Genomic DNA, 17341 nt, shown 5'->3' with positions numbered 1-17341 from the left:
TCTCCAAAAAGAAAATACTAAAACGATAGCAAGTAAAAGTTTTTTTTGTACTATTATCAAAATACGAAAGAGTCCGAACCTTTAAGCAGACACAAGCGGATCGGCTTAAAGTTGAAAGCTACACAAAAGCGCTTATTTTAAAAGTTGAAGCAGAGAGAAGAGAAGCAGCCCCAGCCCCAGTTGGCGAACGTTGAAAGAGAGAAAGAGACGTGTTCAGCCCCATGTTAAAACGAAGCTGAGAAAACCAAGATTTTCACACTCTCAAAGACAAACGTTTTGGACTCGAAACAAAGAGAAGAGGCTCATCTATACCAGTAATTATATCGAACCCATCTTGGGATTCTTGCACCAAAGCTGTCATTCACAGGTCCAGCTTCTCATATTTCTTCTCTGAAGAGATTGGGTTATGTTTTTGATGTTCTTGGATTGAAGTTTATGTTTTTGGATTCTTTTTCTTTGGAAAGGTTCGATCTTTGAGGCATTTGTGTTGTCATTGGAACTGGGTTTGGCTCGGTTTTGGCGTTTGGTTCGCAGTTACATTGGTTTTGGGCCTTTTGGCTTTGATTGTGCAGAAAGTTCATGAAAAGATGAAGATTATGTTTTTTGTTTTACATTCTATGGTATTTGTGTTATGGATTCGTTTAGTTTTTCTGCATTTTCTGTGTGTTTTATAAATGGAATCAGCTTCAGAACATGTTTCTCTGTGTGAATTCACCTTTTTTCTTGTTCAGTAACTTATCAAGTTTATGGCTTTGAACAGAAAGAAACTAAAAGCACGAGTCTTTCTTTTTTTGTTTAGTCACTTATCTTTCAGATTTATGTCATCAGCTTGGGTGAATTCACAGTTTGACATTTGCCACTATTTGAAAAAAACAATGTAATGCCTTTTGAGATTTGCTTCCCAGAATATGGTTATTCAAGGTCTGTGGCCCCAAACAAAATGGGATGGGAAATTAATAGAAGTTCATCTCTACCTTGATATCTCTATGTTTGTATTGATAGCTTTAAGTTGCTTGAATTTACATACTGTAATTTGGAAATTAGTAGGGGAGGTGGATCTGCTAACATAAGGTTATTGCCTTATTGGTATAGGGTGTTTTAATAATAGATGAAAATCATTGGATTATTGGAAGATTATGAAATTTCCACAACAGCTTTGTATTCACTCCTTTAAATATCAAAGACTTGTTAGGTCCCACAAATAAAGAAAGACGAGTGTGCACTACAAATAAGTTGCTTGATGAGTTTTACAGAAATTGTGCTGATTTTCTGTGTCTGATAGAATAGTTGTACGGTTGTACCTTCATGCCCTTCTTTCTTTGATTGTGCTTCTACAAATGGAGACCCAAGGCACTCACAATTGGTCTTACTGATTTTCAGGATTTCTGTGAGTGAATTATGTTTTTGTGTTAATGGGCTGCTATTGTTCAAAGCCAGAGAAAACTCCGGGCTATGAGGACCCTGTAGTTCTTGCTGCTGAAACACCTTGTAAGCTATCTCTATCACCTTTGTACTGCAACTTGCTCATCTGCATCATAATCATATTTGTCATGAAATGGCTTAGGAAGCCATAACTAGTCTTAACATTTCTTTTCCTTCTCCATCTGCCACTTTGTTGTGATAAATTAATAATCTGAAGTCAAAACTGGGTAATCATTGTGGTAAACTATGCATATATATACTGGAAGATAGAACATGGTCTACTATGGTATTAAATGTTAAATACGGGGGTAAAAGTTTCAGATAAGAACATGGCTCCTACTTTTTTGACAAAGTGCAGTTCCCCCTATTAACAGAGCGCACTTTAGCTGTTTCACCCTACTGAGAAATTTCATTTTATCCATTCCACCCTAATGAGAAAGTCCACTTTAAACGATTCACTCATATATATGACCCTGTGATATTTGAAAAAATCAAAAAATTCCACACCTTTGGTGCCTATTGAGAAAGATTGCTTTGCCTACATAAGTTTAACGAGAAGCATATCATAAGATTTATATAGGAGCATCATTAGTTAAGACAGAACCAAGGTCTTGGCTCTTTACAGCTGAATATTTCTTAACAGTTGCATACCACAAAAGACATAGATTAGACCACACCTCCTGACTCATAGTTACTTATTATGATATTAGTTTAGCCAAAATGGAAATATGAAAATTTGATTTTTAAATTTTTTTCTTTGTTGCAGTTACAGTGAGTGAAGTAGAAGCCTTGTATGAGCTTTTCAAGAAATTGAGCAGTTCTATATATGATGATGGGCTCATCCACAAGGTAGGTTAGCTAAAATGTGAAATAATTTCAACCTCATTCTTTATCTCCAATCTGTTGTGAAATTTTGATTTTTTATGTACAGTGACTGATATTGCATTTATCCATCTTTCTGAACAGGAAGAATTTCAACTAGCGCTCTTCAGGAACCAAAATAAGAAGAATCTTTTTGCAGATAGGGTATGTAATGTCCGCTCCTACTCTGTTTTTGAATTGTGTTATCAGTAATATGTTTCTGGGAGTTTGATGATAAGGCAAATAAGAGAAGGGAGAGTCATATACTTGATTCCAGTTCTGGAACATCGCACTAGTAGCTATTACTGTCTACAGAAGTTAATCTTTAGGTGTTACATGTAGATTTTCGACTTGTTTGATGTCAAGCGCAATGGGGTTATTGATTTTGGAGAATTTGTTCGATCATTGGGTTTCTTTCACCCCAATGCACCTGTAGAAGACAAAATTGCATGTAAGTTTACTTTTTTCTTATAATAGGGTAATGATATCATGTTTTAAAAGTTTAGTTTCCCCTGTATGTCCAGCTGCAATGTACTTTGTTGAAAAGTTGAAAGATTGAGGGTTGATACTATCCTACTAAATCTATTATTATCTGCTAATATATGTCGGTAATACTTTTGCAGTTGCGTTTAGACTGTATGATCTGAGACAAACAGGATTCATTGAACGAGAGGAGGTCAGTTTTATTTAAGCTTCTTTCTTTTAGTTCCTTCTCTTACATTTTGGTTTGTCTTATGGCAGTCATTCCTCTAAATTGTTACATGCTTTTGCATTCATCCTATGAAATAAAACAACCGTAAGTGTGGCGTAAATAAAGTCGCATTCTTCTTTCACAACTTATGGTGGTAATTTTGTTGACAGTTGAAGGAGATGGTGTTGGCACTTTTGCATGAATCAGATTTGTTACTTTCAGATGATGTAGTCGAAGCCATTGTGGATAAGGTGCATACTGATACATATAGTGACTTCAACTCTCCATGCTTGTTAAGATGAATATTATAAAGTTTTTATGTCTCTTTTTGCAGACATTTAGTGATGCAGATAAAAAAGGAGATGGGAGGATTGATCAGCAAGAGTGGAAAGAGTATGTTTTGAAGCATCCAACTTTGATCAAGAATATGACTCTACCATATCTAAAGTAAGCAATTCATCCTAAATGAAGTTGTCAAGCGTTAGATGCAAAACTTAGAATTGTTGACTTTTTATCGTCTACATAGCAGTTAATGGTAATGTTTCTGCTCCACATTTCTAATGTTCTTCTGTTTTTCAGGGACATAACACTAGCTTTCCCTAGCTTTGTAATGAGTTCTGAAGTTGAAGATTATGAAATGTGAGGATTCCATGGAGTCGTTAAGAATTTCATGTGCCAAGATGGTAATTGAAACGAATGACGACACTCCATTGAAGCTACTCACGTTTACAATGATATCTTTAGTTTATGAAGAACCCATGAAGCACGGCTCACAGATAAGCCAACTCATCCGCAAGTTGCGTTTCTGAGTCCTATCTTCAAAATCCCAACCGGTTCTTGAATTCCACTGTAGGCATGGATTAGTGTATATATCGTCCATATATGTGCAGGTGGGAGTAAAATTATATATGTAAGTCAATCTCTGCACAAAATGAGGGTTTTGTTTCAATGTTTTGTAACACCAGGAGTCCTGTGATAAGTTTATATATGTAAGTCAATCCTTGGACACAGACACATTGTCCAAGTTCTTCTCTTCCAAGATAAGGCAATGCTAGAACATTGTTTGCTGGCAATGCCATACCTTTGAAATTTGTTATTATACAAAACCATCTACCAAGGAGATAAGAACTGAGACAAGGCAGGAGTCCTTATCAATGCATAAAGAAACAAGATGGTTGAGCAAGACACAAGAAACCTCTCAGGGTTTGCAACTGTTTCAGAGTAGTCCCCTCCAGCCCAGCAAGAGGGTAGGTTACCTTCTCAAAAAGGGTCAGTTAGCATAGGAAGCCACTAATCTGATCATAGGAAGCCACTAATCAAGGCAAAGCATAACACCCCACAATCTGATCATGGCCCCCCCTCATATTTTGAATAATGGAAAAGTGGAAGTTGATGTGCTTCAACTTTCATGCTTGTTGATAAATCAAAAAAGAAAAGGCAACACATGATTAAATGGGCATGTTACCAGGTATTGGTTATGTCACAAAAGTGTTGTGTCAAATCTGCTTTCCCCGACCAATTTTTCACTTGGGTTCAAGCAGTAGTGCAATCTACTTTTCTCTCTGTCAACGTAACATCAAAATAATGAACTGCATGTTGATGATTCAGGTAACAATAAGTTAGCAACACATAATCTCTAGACTTTATAAAAGTTGAGCAATAGTAGGATTTGCAATGCTGATCGATATCTACCTAACATGTATGACGTATGCGACTGAACTATTTCAGCATACACCTTACATTAATATTACAATGAAATCAGTATATATAGTTGCACATCTTGAACTTCCAATACAACAAAATAGTATTAAAAAAAACAAAAAAAGAATCGATATTATCTTTAGACGTGATTGCTAATCAGTCACCACATGTGCTCGACTTGGTAACATTCTAGGTGTGCGACCCTCATATTTGGGTTCAAATCTCGTTGATGCTGATAAAACTTAAATCCCCAAGTTATTCTTGATGATCAGGGAAATGCAGTGTTGTGGATATGCTCTCATGATACGGATTAGAGCATCAAACCTATTTTAATTTGATTGAAAAAAAAAAAATTAGTTTCATCATGGCGCGTGCACCAAACGCGCGGTTAGATCTATCCGCATTTCAATCATTACGATTAAAACAAAAAACAAAAAACAAAAATTAAATAATGATGATTAGTGTCATTGCAAAGTAGAAGCCAACAACAAAAACAGGTAGAAGAAGAAGAAGAGATAGTCAAAATCAAAATCAAAATCCGCTTTGATTTTGATTCTCACTGATTCTCAAGCTTTCATGGCCGATCATTTCCACCTCCTCTCCAGGTCCACCTCCAAATCCATTCCCTCCTCTTTTTCCTAATTTTCTTGATTGCGATTGATTGATGTTTCCTTTCTTGTGTTCTTTGCAGCTCGCTCGCATTTGATTCGATCCAGTGGATCATAGTCTGACAAAGAATCTCTCGCCTGGTAATTTCTCCAATTTTGACTCGGATTAGAATCATAGATTTTGTTTTTGAGCTATTTAGGATCGGTGTTAGTGTGAATGAGCTGCGCTTACTTGGTTTAGAGTTTCGAATTGATTTACGCAATCGTGAAATCGGTTATATATGTTTAATTGAGTGTTTGTTTTTTGTTTTTTGTTTTTTGGATTGATATAGTGTGAATTGTTGATCGAATACCAGCTGTTATTGTAATGCAATCAGTTCATGAGAATAAGAGGAATAATTTGAAGCGTTCGAGATCATTTACTCGCGAAATGCCGGTCACGGATTGTAATATCTCACAGAAGCTTGATGACTGTATTGTTTTTCCGGTTGAGGAGATTGTGCAGCATCCTCTGCCTGGATATGTTGCTCCGGCGTCGATTAGTTTTAGTTTAGATGATAGCATTGTGACGTATCTGTTTAGTCCTGATCAGAGTTTGAATCGGAAGGTGTATGCGTTTGATTTGAAGAGTTGTAATGAGGAGGTGTGTTTTAGTCCTCCTGATGGTGGACTTGACGAGAGTAATATATCGGAGGAGGAGAAGTTGAGGAGGGAGAGGTTGAGGGAGCGTGGGTTGGGAGTGACGAGGTATGAATGGGTGAAGACAAGCTCGGCAAAGAGAGCAATCATGGTGCCATTGCCAGCAGGGGTTTGTTTCTTAATCCTTTAGAATGATCGGATGTTTTTGTTTACTCGTACATGAACTTGAGATGATCCTGTTCTAATTGATGATATGGTGTTCTGTTTATGGACAGATTTATTTCCAGGATCTTTCATGTTCAAAACCGGAGCTCAAGCTTCCAAGCACACCGTCTTCACCAATTATTGATCCCCATCTATCCCCGGATGGTACAATGCTCGGTTATGTAAAAGACAGCGAGTTGCATGTTCTAAATTTGTTGTACAATGAATCAAAACAGCTAACAGTTGGCGCTAGGGGAGATGTTTTGGTAAGTCATCTTTAATTGGTAGTTAGTAACTGTAGGTATGATCTAAATGAGTCATGTGGACGATCAGTTCTTGCTACACGTTAGACTTTTTAGAAGCATATTGTTTAATTTATATCATGATTTTATGTAACCTTAATCAATCCTAATCAAAAAAATTTTGCTAAATGTGTTCTTGTGTTTTGCTTTGAAAAGTAATATGTATATCCATTTGATTTTAAAAGCTCAAACTTCTGTAGATTAAGATGGTTGAATTTCTGGCATTTTTGTACTCTTGGTTGATATGACTCCTGTGTTTTGTGTTTTGCAGACTCATGGCCTTGCTGAATATATAGCGCAGGTGAGAAACTCATCAATTGATACTATATTTATTTCCTAGGGGATTCAGTTAAATTGTTCTTACGTTCACAGCATTATACTGATTGCAGGAAGAAATGGACCGCAAGAATGGATACTGGTGGTCTCTAGACAGCAAGTTCATTGCGTTCACAGAAGTTGATTCCTCTGAGATTCCTCTCTTCAGAATCATGCATCAAGGTAAAAGTTCTGTTGGTTTAGAAGCTCAAGAAGATCACCCTTATCCCTTTGCGGGAGCTTCAAATGTCAAAGTTCGCCTAGGAGTAGTTTCCTCTACTGGAGGTCCTGTTACTTGGATGGAGCTTCTCTGTGGGGGTACAGATCAACCAGACAATGAGGAGGAATATCTGGCAAGAGTAAATTGGATGCATGGAAATGTTCTAATTGCTCAGGTTCTGAACAGGTCTCACAGCAAGCTGAAGCTCCTTAAGTTTGATATTAAAAATGGGAAGAGAAAAGTTTTATTGGTAGAAGAACAATGCACATGGGTCAACTTACATGACTGTTTCACACCTCTAGACAAAGGACTAACCAAATCTTCTGGGGGATTTATCTGGGCAAGTGAGAAATCTGGATTCAAACATCTTTACCTACATGATGCCAATGGGACATGCTTAGGTCCTATCACTGAAGGAGAATGGGTGGTTGAGCAGATTGCTGGCGTAAATGAAGCTGCTGGTCTTGTTTATTTCACTGGAACTTTGGATGGGCCCTTAGAATCACACCTTTATTGTACCAAACTATTCACAGATGGAAGCCAACCCTTGCAAGCTCCAGTGAAGTTGACTCGCAACAAGGGGAGGCATATCGTCGTGCTCGATCATCATATGAGGAATTTTGTTGATATCCACGACTCCCTAGATTTTCCTCCAAAGGTTTTACTCTGCTCCTTGCACGATGGAAGTATCATTATGCCTCTGTATGAGCAGCCACTCACAATCCCAAAATTCAAAAGGCTTCAACTTCAGCCACCAGAGTTGGTTCATTTATGGGCTAATGATGGGTCAACATTGTATGGGGCTCTATACAAGCCTGATGCAGAAAAATTTGGACCTCCACCTTATAAAACGATGATCTATGTGTATGGTGGACCATGTGTCCAGCTTGTTTCTGATTCTTGGATAAGTACAGTTGACATGAGAGCGCAGTTTCTAAGAAGTAAAGGCATCTTAGTATGGAAGGTCAGTTTATTTTCATGTACCAACCACAACATTCCATGGTTTTCTATGTTTTCCAAGTTCTTAGTTTAATATGTTTTATAATGTAATAGTAAGTGTCAGTATAGAACTTATAATTGCATATGAAGAAAAACTCCCTCATTTAAAATCCAACTGCTTACATGTTTTATAAAGGATTTGGAAGCTGAAAAGTATGGCTAATGTTGGAAGGACATCTTGATCTTCAAAAGGGTTTAAAATATGATGAGAAAAGTTATCTGAACTATCAGGTATAGATTTAAGCTGACTGTTTTGACTGTTCCCTTGATTACAGTTGGATAACAGAGGAAGTGCTCGACGTGGACTGACATTTGAAGGCTCTTTGAAACACAATGCTGGTCGTATTGATGCCGATGATCAACTGACGGGGGCCCAGTGGCTTATAGACAAAGGACTAGCAGAAGCAGGTCACATTGGATTGTATGGTTGGAGCTATGGTGGGTATCTTTCAGCTATGTCTTTGGCCAGGTTTCCTGATGTGTTCCGATGTGCAGTGTCTGGTGCCCCTGTAACAGCGTGGGATGGGTACGACACATTTTATACTGAGAAATATATGGGACTTCCTTTTGAGAATGAAGAAAGTTACGAGTATAGCTCAATAATGCACCATGTGCACAAGATGAAGGGAAAATTGTTACTTGTGCACGGAATGATTGATGAAAATGTGCACTTCAGACATACAGCCAGGCTTGTCAATGCACTCATTGCAGCTAGGAAGACTTATGAACTGTTAATTTTCCCAGATGAACGACACATGCCACGCCGGCATAGTGATCGAGTTTATATGGAAGAAAGGATTTGGGAATTCATAGAAAGAAACTTATGAAAACCATGTGCTTATATACCTTTGTTGTTGTAGTAATCGTCTTGTCAGGGCCTTGGTGGACGCCGGTGGCAAGAGAAATTTGTTCATCTCTTTCATTTCTCTCGTTCTTTTCAGTTGGAATCAAAATCTAACTTCTGTTGTTCAAGCTTTAGTTACTGTACAGAGATTAGCTCATGGTTTATTTTTCCTCATGGAAACCAAAGGATGTTTTCTTCTCTGTAATGGACTAGTGGGTGATGGGCCTGAAAAGTGAAACTATTGGGCTTTTCATTTCTTCCCCTAGTCTTTTCTTTTGCTAAATAAAATAAAAAGAAAACAACAAGCGTTTCACACGTGGGAGCTTCCTGTTGGTTCGTTTGATGTGCTGTGCACGTTGTCGTGTCCCCTAAATAATATATTCGAGCTGATCCTCTTCCGTCAAGGTTAACTACCGTTAACTTTAACTAAGAGAAATATCCAACTTTCATACTTAATAAATATCATTTTTAGCAAAAATAACCATGCCCAAGCTTACAAAAATATCATGAAATATTCAACTACCCTGATGGGATGACAATTAGTCCGTAAGAATTCTTAAGATCCTTTTATTTGGTTCTAATAAACTTATTATTTCTAATTATATAATGAAATTGTGTCGTGAAAATAAAATGTTGCGATGTCAGTAAGACTACTAGAGTAGCCTACTAGGCTAAAACTCTGGAAGCAATCCACTTAGAGTGTGACCTTCACCCTTAAAGTCCTTAACACACCCACTAATCATTTCTTCATTTTCCAACTTACTAATTAATAAAAAAGGCCCTTCATAAAAATGTAAATATTTCCTAAATCCCCACCCAAATCGTAACGTCCGTTAGAAATTCAACCACGTTACTGACCCCCTCGTTTTCCGCCACACGTCAAATCCAAATATTCCGTCACACGTAATCGTGTTCAAACCCTATATATAGTTTTGTACCATTCTCACTTCCTCACATCCTCTCCTCACTTCCTCTGTTTCTCCCCAACACTCCCTCTCTCAGTTTTCAAAAACTAAACCAAAAGAAAAGAAAAGAAGAAAAAAAAAAAAGCACATTCTGAAAATTTCTAGAACCACAATCCACCGGAATATGACGACTGAGATTTATGGTACCTTTTTCTGATCGCCGCCTCGCCTGTGTATCTCTGCTCACGTTTTCGGCTTGTTCATCAGGTAACGTTGCATGTTCTTGTTTCTTGATTCATTTCCAGAAATACTGACTCTGATTAATTTGTATAAACATTTTTTTTTTCCTCAAAAATTAGCAGCATCGTTTTTATTCATGTTCTTTGTTGGTAGTCTGTTTTCTAAAGTATATGACCTGTTGATTTTAGTTGCACATGTATTAGATAGATTCATATGCATATATAGTTTTTGTTTATTTATTTTTGATAGAGATATTAGAAATGATATAGAAAATGGATTTCCGGGATGAGAAAAGATGTAACAACAATCCGAGAGATGAAACGATCTGATTGAAAGTTTTTGAATTTGTAGGGTGAAGCTAGCTGGGAAGGTTATTTCGTTTAATGCTAACAGGAACGTATAATTTGAAGAAGAAGAAGAGAAGGAAGATTGTTATACATAGGGTTGGCTTTTATTGGTGTGGGGCTTGGCGTTTTGGTTTAGCCCCAGTTTTAGTTGGAGGGAATATGAGTTTAAATCTGTGAGTAGGTTTGGGTTTTGAGAGTTCACAGCTGTGAGAGAGGGATTGAGTTATAAGGGTGTTAGATTTAGAGGACCAATACAATGTCTATTGCCAGTGTAGCTCTTGGTCCTGTATACGATGAATCTTTGAACTTCCCTGGTCGACATGGGCTGTCATCGGGTGACTCCATTTTGATATACCTGAGTGTTGGTGAGTCTGTGATTCCGATGTGTGTCACTGAGTCGGATTCCATTGCTGCGGTGAAACTGAGAATCCAGGCCTCGAAAGGGTTTTTTGTGAAGAAACAGAAGCTGGTTTTTGAAGGTAGGGAATTGGCTAGGAACAATTCTTGTGTTAGGGACTATGGGGTAACTGATGGGAACCTGTTGCACTTGGTACTTAGGCTTTCGGATCTCCAGGCTATTACTGTTAGGACTGTATGTGGCAAGGAGTTTGAGTTGCATGTTGAGAGGAGTAGGAATGTCGGTTATGTGAAACAACAGATTACTAAGAAAGGGAGAGAGTCTGTGGATCTCAACGATCAGGAACTTTTATGTGATGGCGAAGAGCTTGAAGATCAGAGACTCATCAATGATATATGCAAAAGTAATGATGCTGTTATTCATTTGCTTGTTAGGAAATCTGCAAAGGTCAGAGCTAAACCTATAGAGAAGGATTTTGTAGTGTCAATTGAGGCTTTAAATTTGAATGAGAAGAAGCCTGCTTGTACCAAAGACGTTGTGGGATGTCAAGTTTTAGGGAGGAAGTCAATTGGAAGAGAAGTCATTTTGGAACCTCTAATTGTAAATCCGAAGATTGAATTTTCGATAGGGATCAAAAAGCTTATTTACTCTACTTTGGATGGGCTAGAAAGAGGCTGTGTGCCAATTCCCTCTTCAGATGGATCTGGTGGAGCTTATTTTATGCAAGACTCATCTGGTATGAAGTATGTTTCTGTTTTTAAGCCAATAGATGAGGAACCGATGGCAGTGAACAATCCTCGAGGACTGCCCTTGTCATTAAATGGTGAAGGTTTGAAGAAGGGTACAAGGGTCGGAGAAGGGGCATTGAGGGAAGTTGCAGCTTACACTCTGGATCATCCAATGACTGGACCTCGTACGTTTTATAATGAGGAGAAGGGTTTTGCCGGGGTGCCACCCACAGTTATGGTGAAGTGTTTGCACAATGGATTTAATCATCCAGAAGGTTATAAGTCTGCTGCCAAGAACATGAAGATTGGATCACTTCAAATGTTCATGAAAAACCAAGGAAGTTGCGAAGATATTGGTCCTCGTGCTTTTCCAGTGCAAGAGGTACATAAAATTTCTGTGTTGGACATGAGGTTGGCAAATGCAGACAGGCATGCTGGAAACATACTGATTAGCAGGGATAGTGAAGACAGTGAGATAGTGCTTATTCCCATTGATCATGGGTATTGTTTGCCCGAGAAAGTAAGTATTCTTCTCCTATGATTGAGATTTGTTTTATCCATTGCACTTTACAGTACACAACTACACATAACCATTTTTGTAGCATTTGAATCTTAAATTTTGAAACTTTGGTCTGAGGAATGATGTCTTTTGTGCTTTTCATTATGTAAATGCAGTTTGAAGATTGCACATTTGATTGGCTTTACTGGCCTCAAGCTCAACAACCTTTTTCCTCAGACACTATTGACTATATCAAATCACTAGATGCTGAACAAGATATTGGACTTTTGAAGTTTCATGGATGGAACCTACCACCCGATTGTGCGCGCACTCTTCGTATTTCCACCATGCTCTTAAAGAAAGGTGCAGAGAGAGGACTCACTCCTTTTGCCATTGGAAGCCTCATGTGTAGGGAGACTTTGAAGAAAAAATCTGTTATTGAACAGATCATTCAAGAAGCAAAAGAAGCTGAACTCCCTGGAACAAGTGAGGCTTCATTTCTCGAATCCGTTTCATCAATTATGGATCGCTACCTTGACAAGCTTTACTAAAAATACTACATACTGAATGCAAGGCATGATGCCTTTTGTCGATATGCTCTTTGTCAATCTCTAATGGCTTGCAGGTTTCTTAATTCTGTTGCCTGATGACGAATCTTGTATCCACCACTCAATTGATTCATCTTTTCTCCATCCTTTTTTCCTTATTTTAGCTTTCATACATAGTGCTTGGAATGAAGGAATAAATATGAGACAGTAATATATAACACGCACTTTGATTGTACGCTTGGTCCCAGATTCTCTGATTCGTTTTATGCTAATGTACTAAGTTCCCTGATCATGGTTCCTGATCTTGATCATTGGAAGTTTAGATTTAGTGCTGTGCTTGAAACCATATATGATTCTCTTTGCACCAGGTGAAAACGATTTCAATTCACAGATACTGTGACAGGAGTAATTTTCTTTCTGATGAAAAACAAAGGTGATGTGCCACATTACCTACCTGATTGCAACCGAGCATGTCTTTGGTCTTCCATGTTTCCTGATTAAGCTCCGGCAGTGCCTTCCAAAGTCGGAGTTTGGATGCTAGTACACGTACTAACCTGAAACTTCATTTCAAGGGCAAATCCAAAGAAGTTCTATTCTGCATGCTCTGAGTTTGGATACTGATCTAAATCAATAATTGGCAACCAAACTCAATAATGAACCAGGAAGATCAAACTCGGTATGGAACACATCCTTTTGGGATGAGCCATGTGAGAGCATTTGGTGTTTTGGAGGCACAAAAATGGTTGCATGTTAGAACATCACATCAACATGAGTGGACTGCAACATCACATTATGGATCAATATTCTACAGCTGGCCATGGTCTTTTGTTCTTGGTCTTTGGTCTAGGAAGGGGTTCATCTTTTCCCCGAACTTTCATTTCTAGTAGGAGGGGCCTAAGGACCAAACAAACAAGGCACTTGGTTTGACCTAAAACATAATGACAAAATCAAGTTGCGCCATATAATGCACAATGCTGCCATCTTTCCTGTGCAAAGATTGTCTTCTCCAACAGGTGGGTTCCCTCGTCAGAAAGATAACATGACCTGATTGGGGGTCTGTCTTCATTTTCTTTACCAAGCAAAGCAAGGAAAGTACTTTGAAATTTCTTAATTGCGGTACAATTTGTGTAGCACAGGCCGCGTAGTCGAGCACTAGCTCTTTCGGGGCATGGTACATCTCCATTGCCCCGTTATATGCATGTAACCCTCGCATGCACTATTTTTCTCATAAGAAACGGACACGCATGACGTATCAGTATATGTAAGCATACACATATTGTGAGCGTGATATATACGTCATTTATGTTCATGCCATTGAAATGAAGGATCCATGTTATGAATTTGTACAGTGTGTACATCATTTTTCTCGTATTAAGAGTCGCTGTTCTAGTTGTGTGGTTTAATGTTGGAGCTACTTCTTACAACCATCACGACCCACCGACGGCAATCATATCAAATTTAAGGGCACAACTACAAAGTAGAGGCGACCACAAGATCCAAGTGACATAGCCAAATTTGAAGTTGACATCGAGGTCCTCATGTTAGCTGTTAGCACTACATTATTAGTTTAGAGGAGAAAGGTAAATTCTAAATTTGTATAGCTTTTAACATCATTGAGTTGAATGAACAAAAAAGGGATACAATGCGACTTATTTTTATATATTGTCAAAAAAAATAGACGCAGAAAGACTATATTCTTACAACTTGCCAATAAAATATAACCTTCACCTAATTACGGATATGGGACAATTTAAGTAGAGACTAGTTTAGACTTAGACCGAAAGGCCACCCAAGAATGCTACTCCGGTGGAGGGTAGCCATGATGAGCCATATATAAACTCTGCAACGGTGAACTTGGAGGCCTCGACGATGGACGTAATGACCCGATACCCTGGCCATTTTACGCGTTGACCTACGGCCCCACCCGGGCCGTAGTTCATGTACTCGCCATAGTAGAGAGTATCTAGGGCGAAAGTGGTATTCCACTCAAGCCATCCACGCGGCTCTACATGATCCCCAATGTATGATAACATGTACACAACCCTAGAGTACATTTTCCAAGGGCGACCCAAATACGTCGGAAAACTACCCTTTACTGGCTGAAGATCTGGCGTGGCAAGGATCCGACAAGCGTGGATTGACATCCCCGTGTTTTGATTCGGGTCCTTTCTATTTTGGGCCGTGATGGTGTTTTTCTGCGAGGGCATGGGCTTGCGGGCGAAAATGCTACAATTTTGAAACACCACGGCCGCGTTACCAAATATGAAGTCAACAGTCCCATAGATGGCGCATTCACGAATGAACTGTCGATTCGAGTGCACATAAAACGTATCTTGGTACCCGATAATGTTACACCGGTAAACCACGGCGTGATCCGCCCCGACACGGAGGGCGACGGCTTGGTGCTTTGCTGGGCCGGCATAGTTCTCAAACGTTATGTCCCGTGCAATAAAGCCCGCTCCAGTAGCCGCTGTGGACCAACAACCAGAAAAATCCATTAATCACAGCTTTTATCACCATACAGGGCCACACACAATGTAGCCAAACACAACCGATACCAATAAAACATACAAATGTAGCATCACCATCACATTAATAAATTGACTAATATACCCATCGGCCCACTTTCAATAATCTATAAGATTATTAGTACTATGTTAGTATGATTTTCTATCCAATATCCAAATCAGGTTTAAAAATGGAGATTAATCAAACATTATGACAAAGTGGAAAAGATTAAGAGTTTAGCTAAAGAACAAGAACATTCCACCACTTGGTGATTTAAAAGGGTAATTACGTCAATGTCGATAGCATAAGAAAAGAGAAAGGTCTTGCGGACCTTGAGGTCACACACACATCACCAAGTTGCATAACAAACTAACATGCCACGTGCAAGTAGTAGGTCAAGTCCTGCATGATAATGAGCAAAATGACCCACCGGCCACCACACTATTTTTATGAAGAGAAACACCGTTCTAATAATTCCGACATTATATACGTATTTCGAAGTATTGAAATTTATATTTATAATTTTAAATAGGAGAATGAAGTTACCGAAGGATGCGGTGTGGAATGTGGTTAGGCTTTCGGAAACGCTTTTACCACCGGTAATTGTGGTTACACCCTTGCCGTCGCCGATGAACATCAAGTTGGTTTTCTTCCTTCCCACCTTCAAATTATTTTCTTCGTACCTGAAAATGGTTCCAAATTATTCTCAGACCCGAAAAAACAAAAGCCATTTTTACTACAAAGTAAAACTGGTCACGTCCATGAAATGCCTTGCCAGTAAGGTAAGTGAATTGACCACATGCACATGTCGTTACGCACTTTACATGCAACAACAACCTTAAGCACCCGGGTAGATAACGACGTCAATGCTCACGGTCCTCCCCACTATGTTCCACCGACAAGTATGACAACCACCCATACGAAATTTACATTAATACGCGTCAAAACATTTTTTATTTTTCTTTCCAAAAAGGAAAAGAGTAAAAGTTCATGAAAATGAGAGTGTTGTCGTAAAACTCAACACTAACTCTCGAAACGGTTAATCACAATCACGGATCGGTTAATCAGAATTACGTGTAAATTCTTTAATTTCTAACTTATTGTCCGAACGGTGCATATATTATTCACCGTTCGGACATAATAAACAGTTAAAATGCCCAAGATGCAAGTAACTGTATCGAAAAGTTTCATCGATGTGAACATAGATATAAGAAAATGTCATTTTTTTATTTTTCTTTAAGGAATAATAGATACGGAGACCTAAAAAGCAATTAGCAAAAAGGAATAGAAAGATAGGGAAAAGAAAAGTGCCTACATTATTAGTCTACTGAATTTACCTTCCTGCCTTGATGTAAATAACTATACGGCGACTACTATACTCCGGTGCCTTCTTGATCGCCTCGCTGATCGTCTTGCAAGTTCCGTTGCCGTCTTTCGAGACGATTATATCGGCCTGTATCTGCGCCACCGGCAAGGCCAGCAGCCTCCTCTCCTTCTTGCCCAACCATCTCGGGAAATCCCGGGAGATATCGGCATTATCTCCCATAATATCTCGCTCCATTAACAGTCTCCTATTCTGAATCGGCACTCCCGAGAAATCATTACTACTCGTCGCCGTGAATATGGCCAGGCAGTTACTCACCAGCTCCGACAAGTCCTTGAGCTTCTGACCCAGCTCCTCTTTCACCGCGCCGCTCACGTCGGCGAGGCCCTCCCCGCACGTGTCCTGATTAGTAAGCGCCGAGCTCAGCCAGGTCAGCACGTCCTGGCTAGACCCGGCGCTACCGTCGCGTCCAGGCGCGACGGTAGTCAGGGCGCGCGTGAGCGCGTCCACACTATCGTCGAGCAGCTCGAGACAGTCCTGGTAGGCAGACTTGGCGCGTGGGTCCATCTGGAGATTCGACAGCCCTGAAGAAAGGTAGAGAGCTTTGTTGAGGTGCTGCAGAGTCATGTTGAAGGAAATGTGGACGAGGTCTGACTCCGAGGCGTTCAGGGATCCCGGGAAGTCGAGAAGTGAGTCTACGCAGAGAGAAGGGAAGCGAGTCTTGGAGCAGGCGTCGGAGATGGCCTGCGTCGGCTTGCGGTGGAGGAGAGAGGCGCTGGAGTTCGCCGAGGGACTGGACCTGCCGACGATGAGGACAACGGAGGAGACGGCAGCGGCGGCGATGAGAGTGATAGAGAGAATGGAGAGTATGATGAGCTTTTTCTTGCTTTTACTCGGTGGGGCTTGCGGTGGCGGGGATTGGTCGCCTATGTAGCTGGAAGAACCTCGGGTATCGGGGGGTTGGAGACGGCCGTATCCCATTGGAAATTCCGGTGAGTACGTCTGAAGTAGGGTTAGGGTGAGTGTCTTTTCCTTGCAGCCAGCTAGCTGAGAATGAGAGGAGGAAGGAAAATGGGGT

General features: G+C 39.7%; 4 protein-coding genes across 4 annotated transcripts; 3 read left to right on the top strand and 1 right to left on the bottom strand.

The window, feature by feature from the left end:
* The first annotated feature begins 255 nt into the window (after positions 1 to 255).
* LOC101313455 (calcineurin B-like protein 4-like) lies at positions 256 to 4111 on the top strand. The gene is made up of 9 exons (XM_004307939.1): positions 256 to 367; positions 1381 to 1488; positions 2189 to 2271; positions 2389 to 2448; positions 2626 to 2734; positions 2907 to 2959; positions 3145 to 3225; positions 3309 to 3421; positions 3554 to 4111. Exons 2-9 carry the CDS (start codon positions 1413 to 1415, stop codon positions 3615 to 3617), a joined length of 639 nt encoding a protein of 212 aa, XP_004307987.1. The 5' UTR covers positions 256 to 367; positions 1381 to 1412; the 3' UTR covers positions 3618 to 4111.
* A 1050-nt stretch (positions 4112 to 5161) lies between these two features.
* On the top strand, positions 5162 to 9121 carry LOC101313159 (dipeptidyl peptidase 8-like). The gene is made up of 7 exons (XM_004307938.1): positions 5162 to 5280; positions 5367 to 5424; positions 5616 to 6091; positions 6198 to 6392; positions 6700 to 6729; positions 6818 to 7927; positions 8238 to 9121. The coding sequence occupies exons 3-7, from the start codon at positions 5651 to 5653 to the stop codon at positions 8787 to 8789; spliced, it is 2328 nt and encodes a 775-aa protein (XP_004307986.1). The 5' UTR covers positions 5162 to 5280; positions 5367 to 5424; positions 5616 to 5650; the 3' UTR covers positions 8790 to 9121.
* Positions 9122 to 10554: 1433 nt separating this feature from the next.
* Positions 10555 to 12508, top strand: LOC101312869 (probable phosphatidylinositol 4-kinase type 2-beta At1g26270-like). The gene is made up of 2 exons (XM_004307937.1): positions 10555 to 11904; positions 12060 to 12508. The coding sequence occupies exons 1-2, from the start codon at positions 10555 to 10557 to the stop codon at positions 12432 to 12434; spliced, it is 1725 nt and encodes a 574-aa protein (XP_004307985.1). The 3' UTR covers positions 12435 to 12508.
* Positions 12509 to 14012: 1504 nt separating this feature from the next.
* On the bottom strand, positions 14013 to 17341 carry LOC101312579 (probable pectinesterase/pectinesterase inhibitor 34-like). The gene is made up of 3 exons (XM_004307936.1): positions 16277 to 17341; positions 15486 to 15622; positions 14013 to 14901 (listed from the first exon to the last, which is right to left on the bottom strand). Exons 1-3 carry the CDS (start codon positions 17242 to 17244, stop codon positions 14204 to 14206), a joined length of 1803 nt encoding a protein of 600 aa, XP_004307984.1. The 5' UTR covers positions 17245 to 17341; the 3' UTR covers positions 14013 to 14203.

This window comes from Fragaria vesca, linkage group LG7 (genome assembly GCF_000184155.1).
Source record: "Fragaria vesca subsp. vesca linkage group LG7, FraVesHawaii_1.0, whole genome shotgun sequence".
In the NCBI taxonomy this organism is placed as follows: Eukaryota; Viridiplantae; Streptophyta; class Magnoliopsida; order Rosales; family Rosaceae; genus Fragaria; species Fragaria vesca.
Note: the sequence above shows the minus strand (reverse complement) of the source record. Positions and strands in the feature narration are given on the sequence as shown.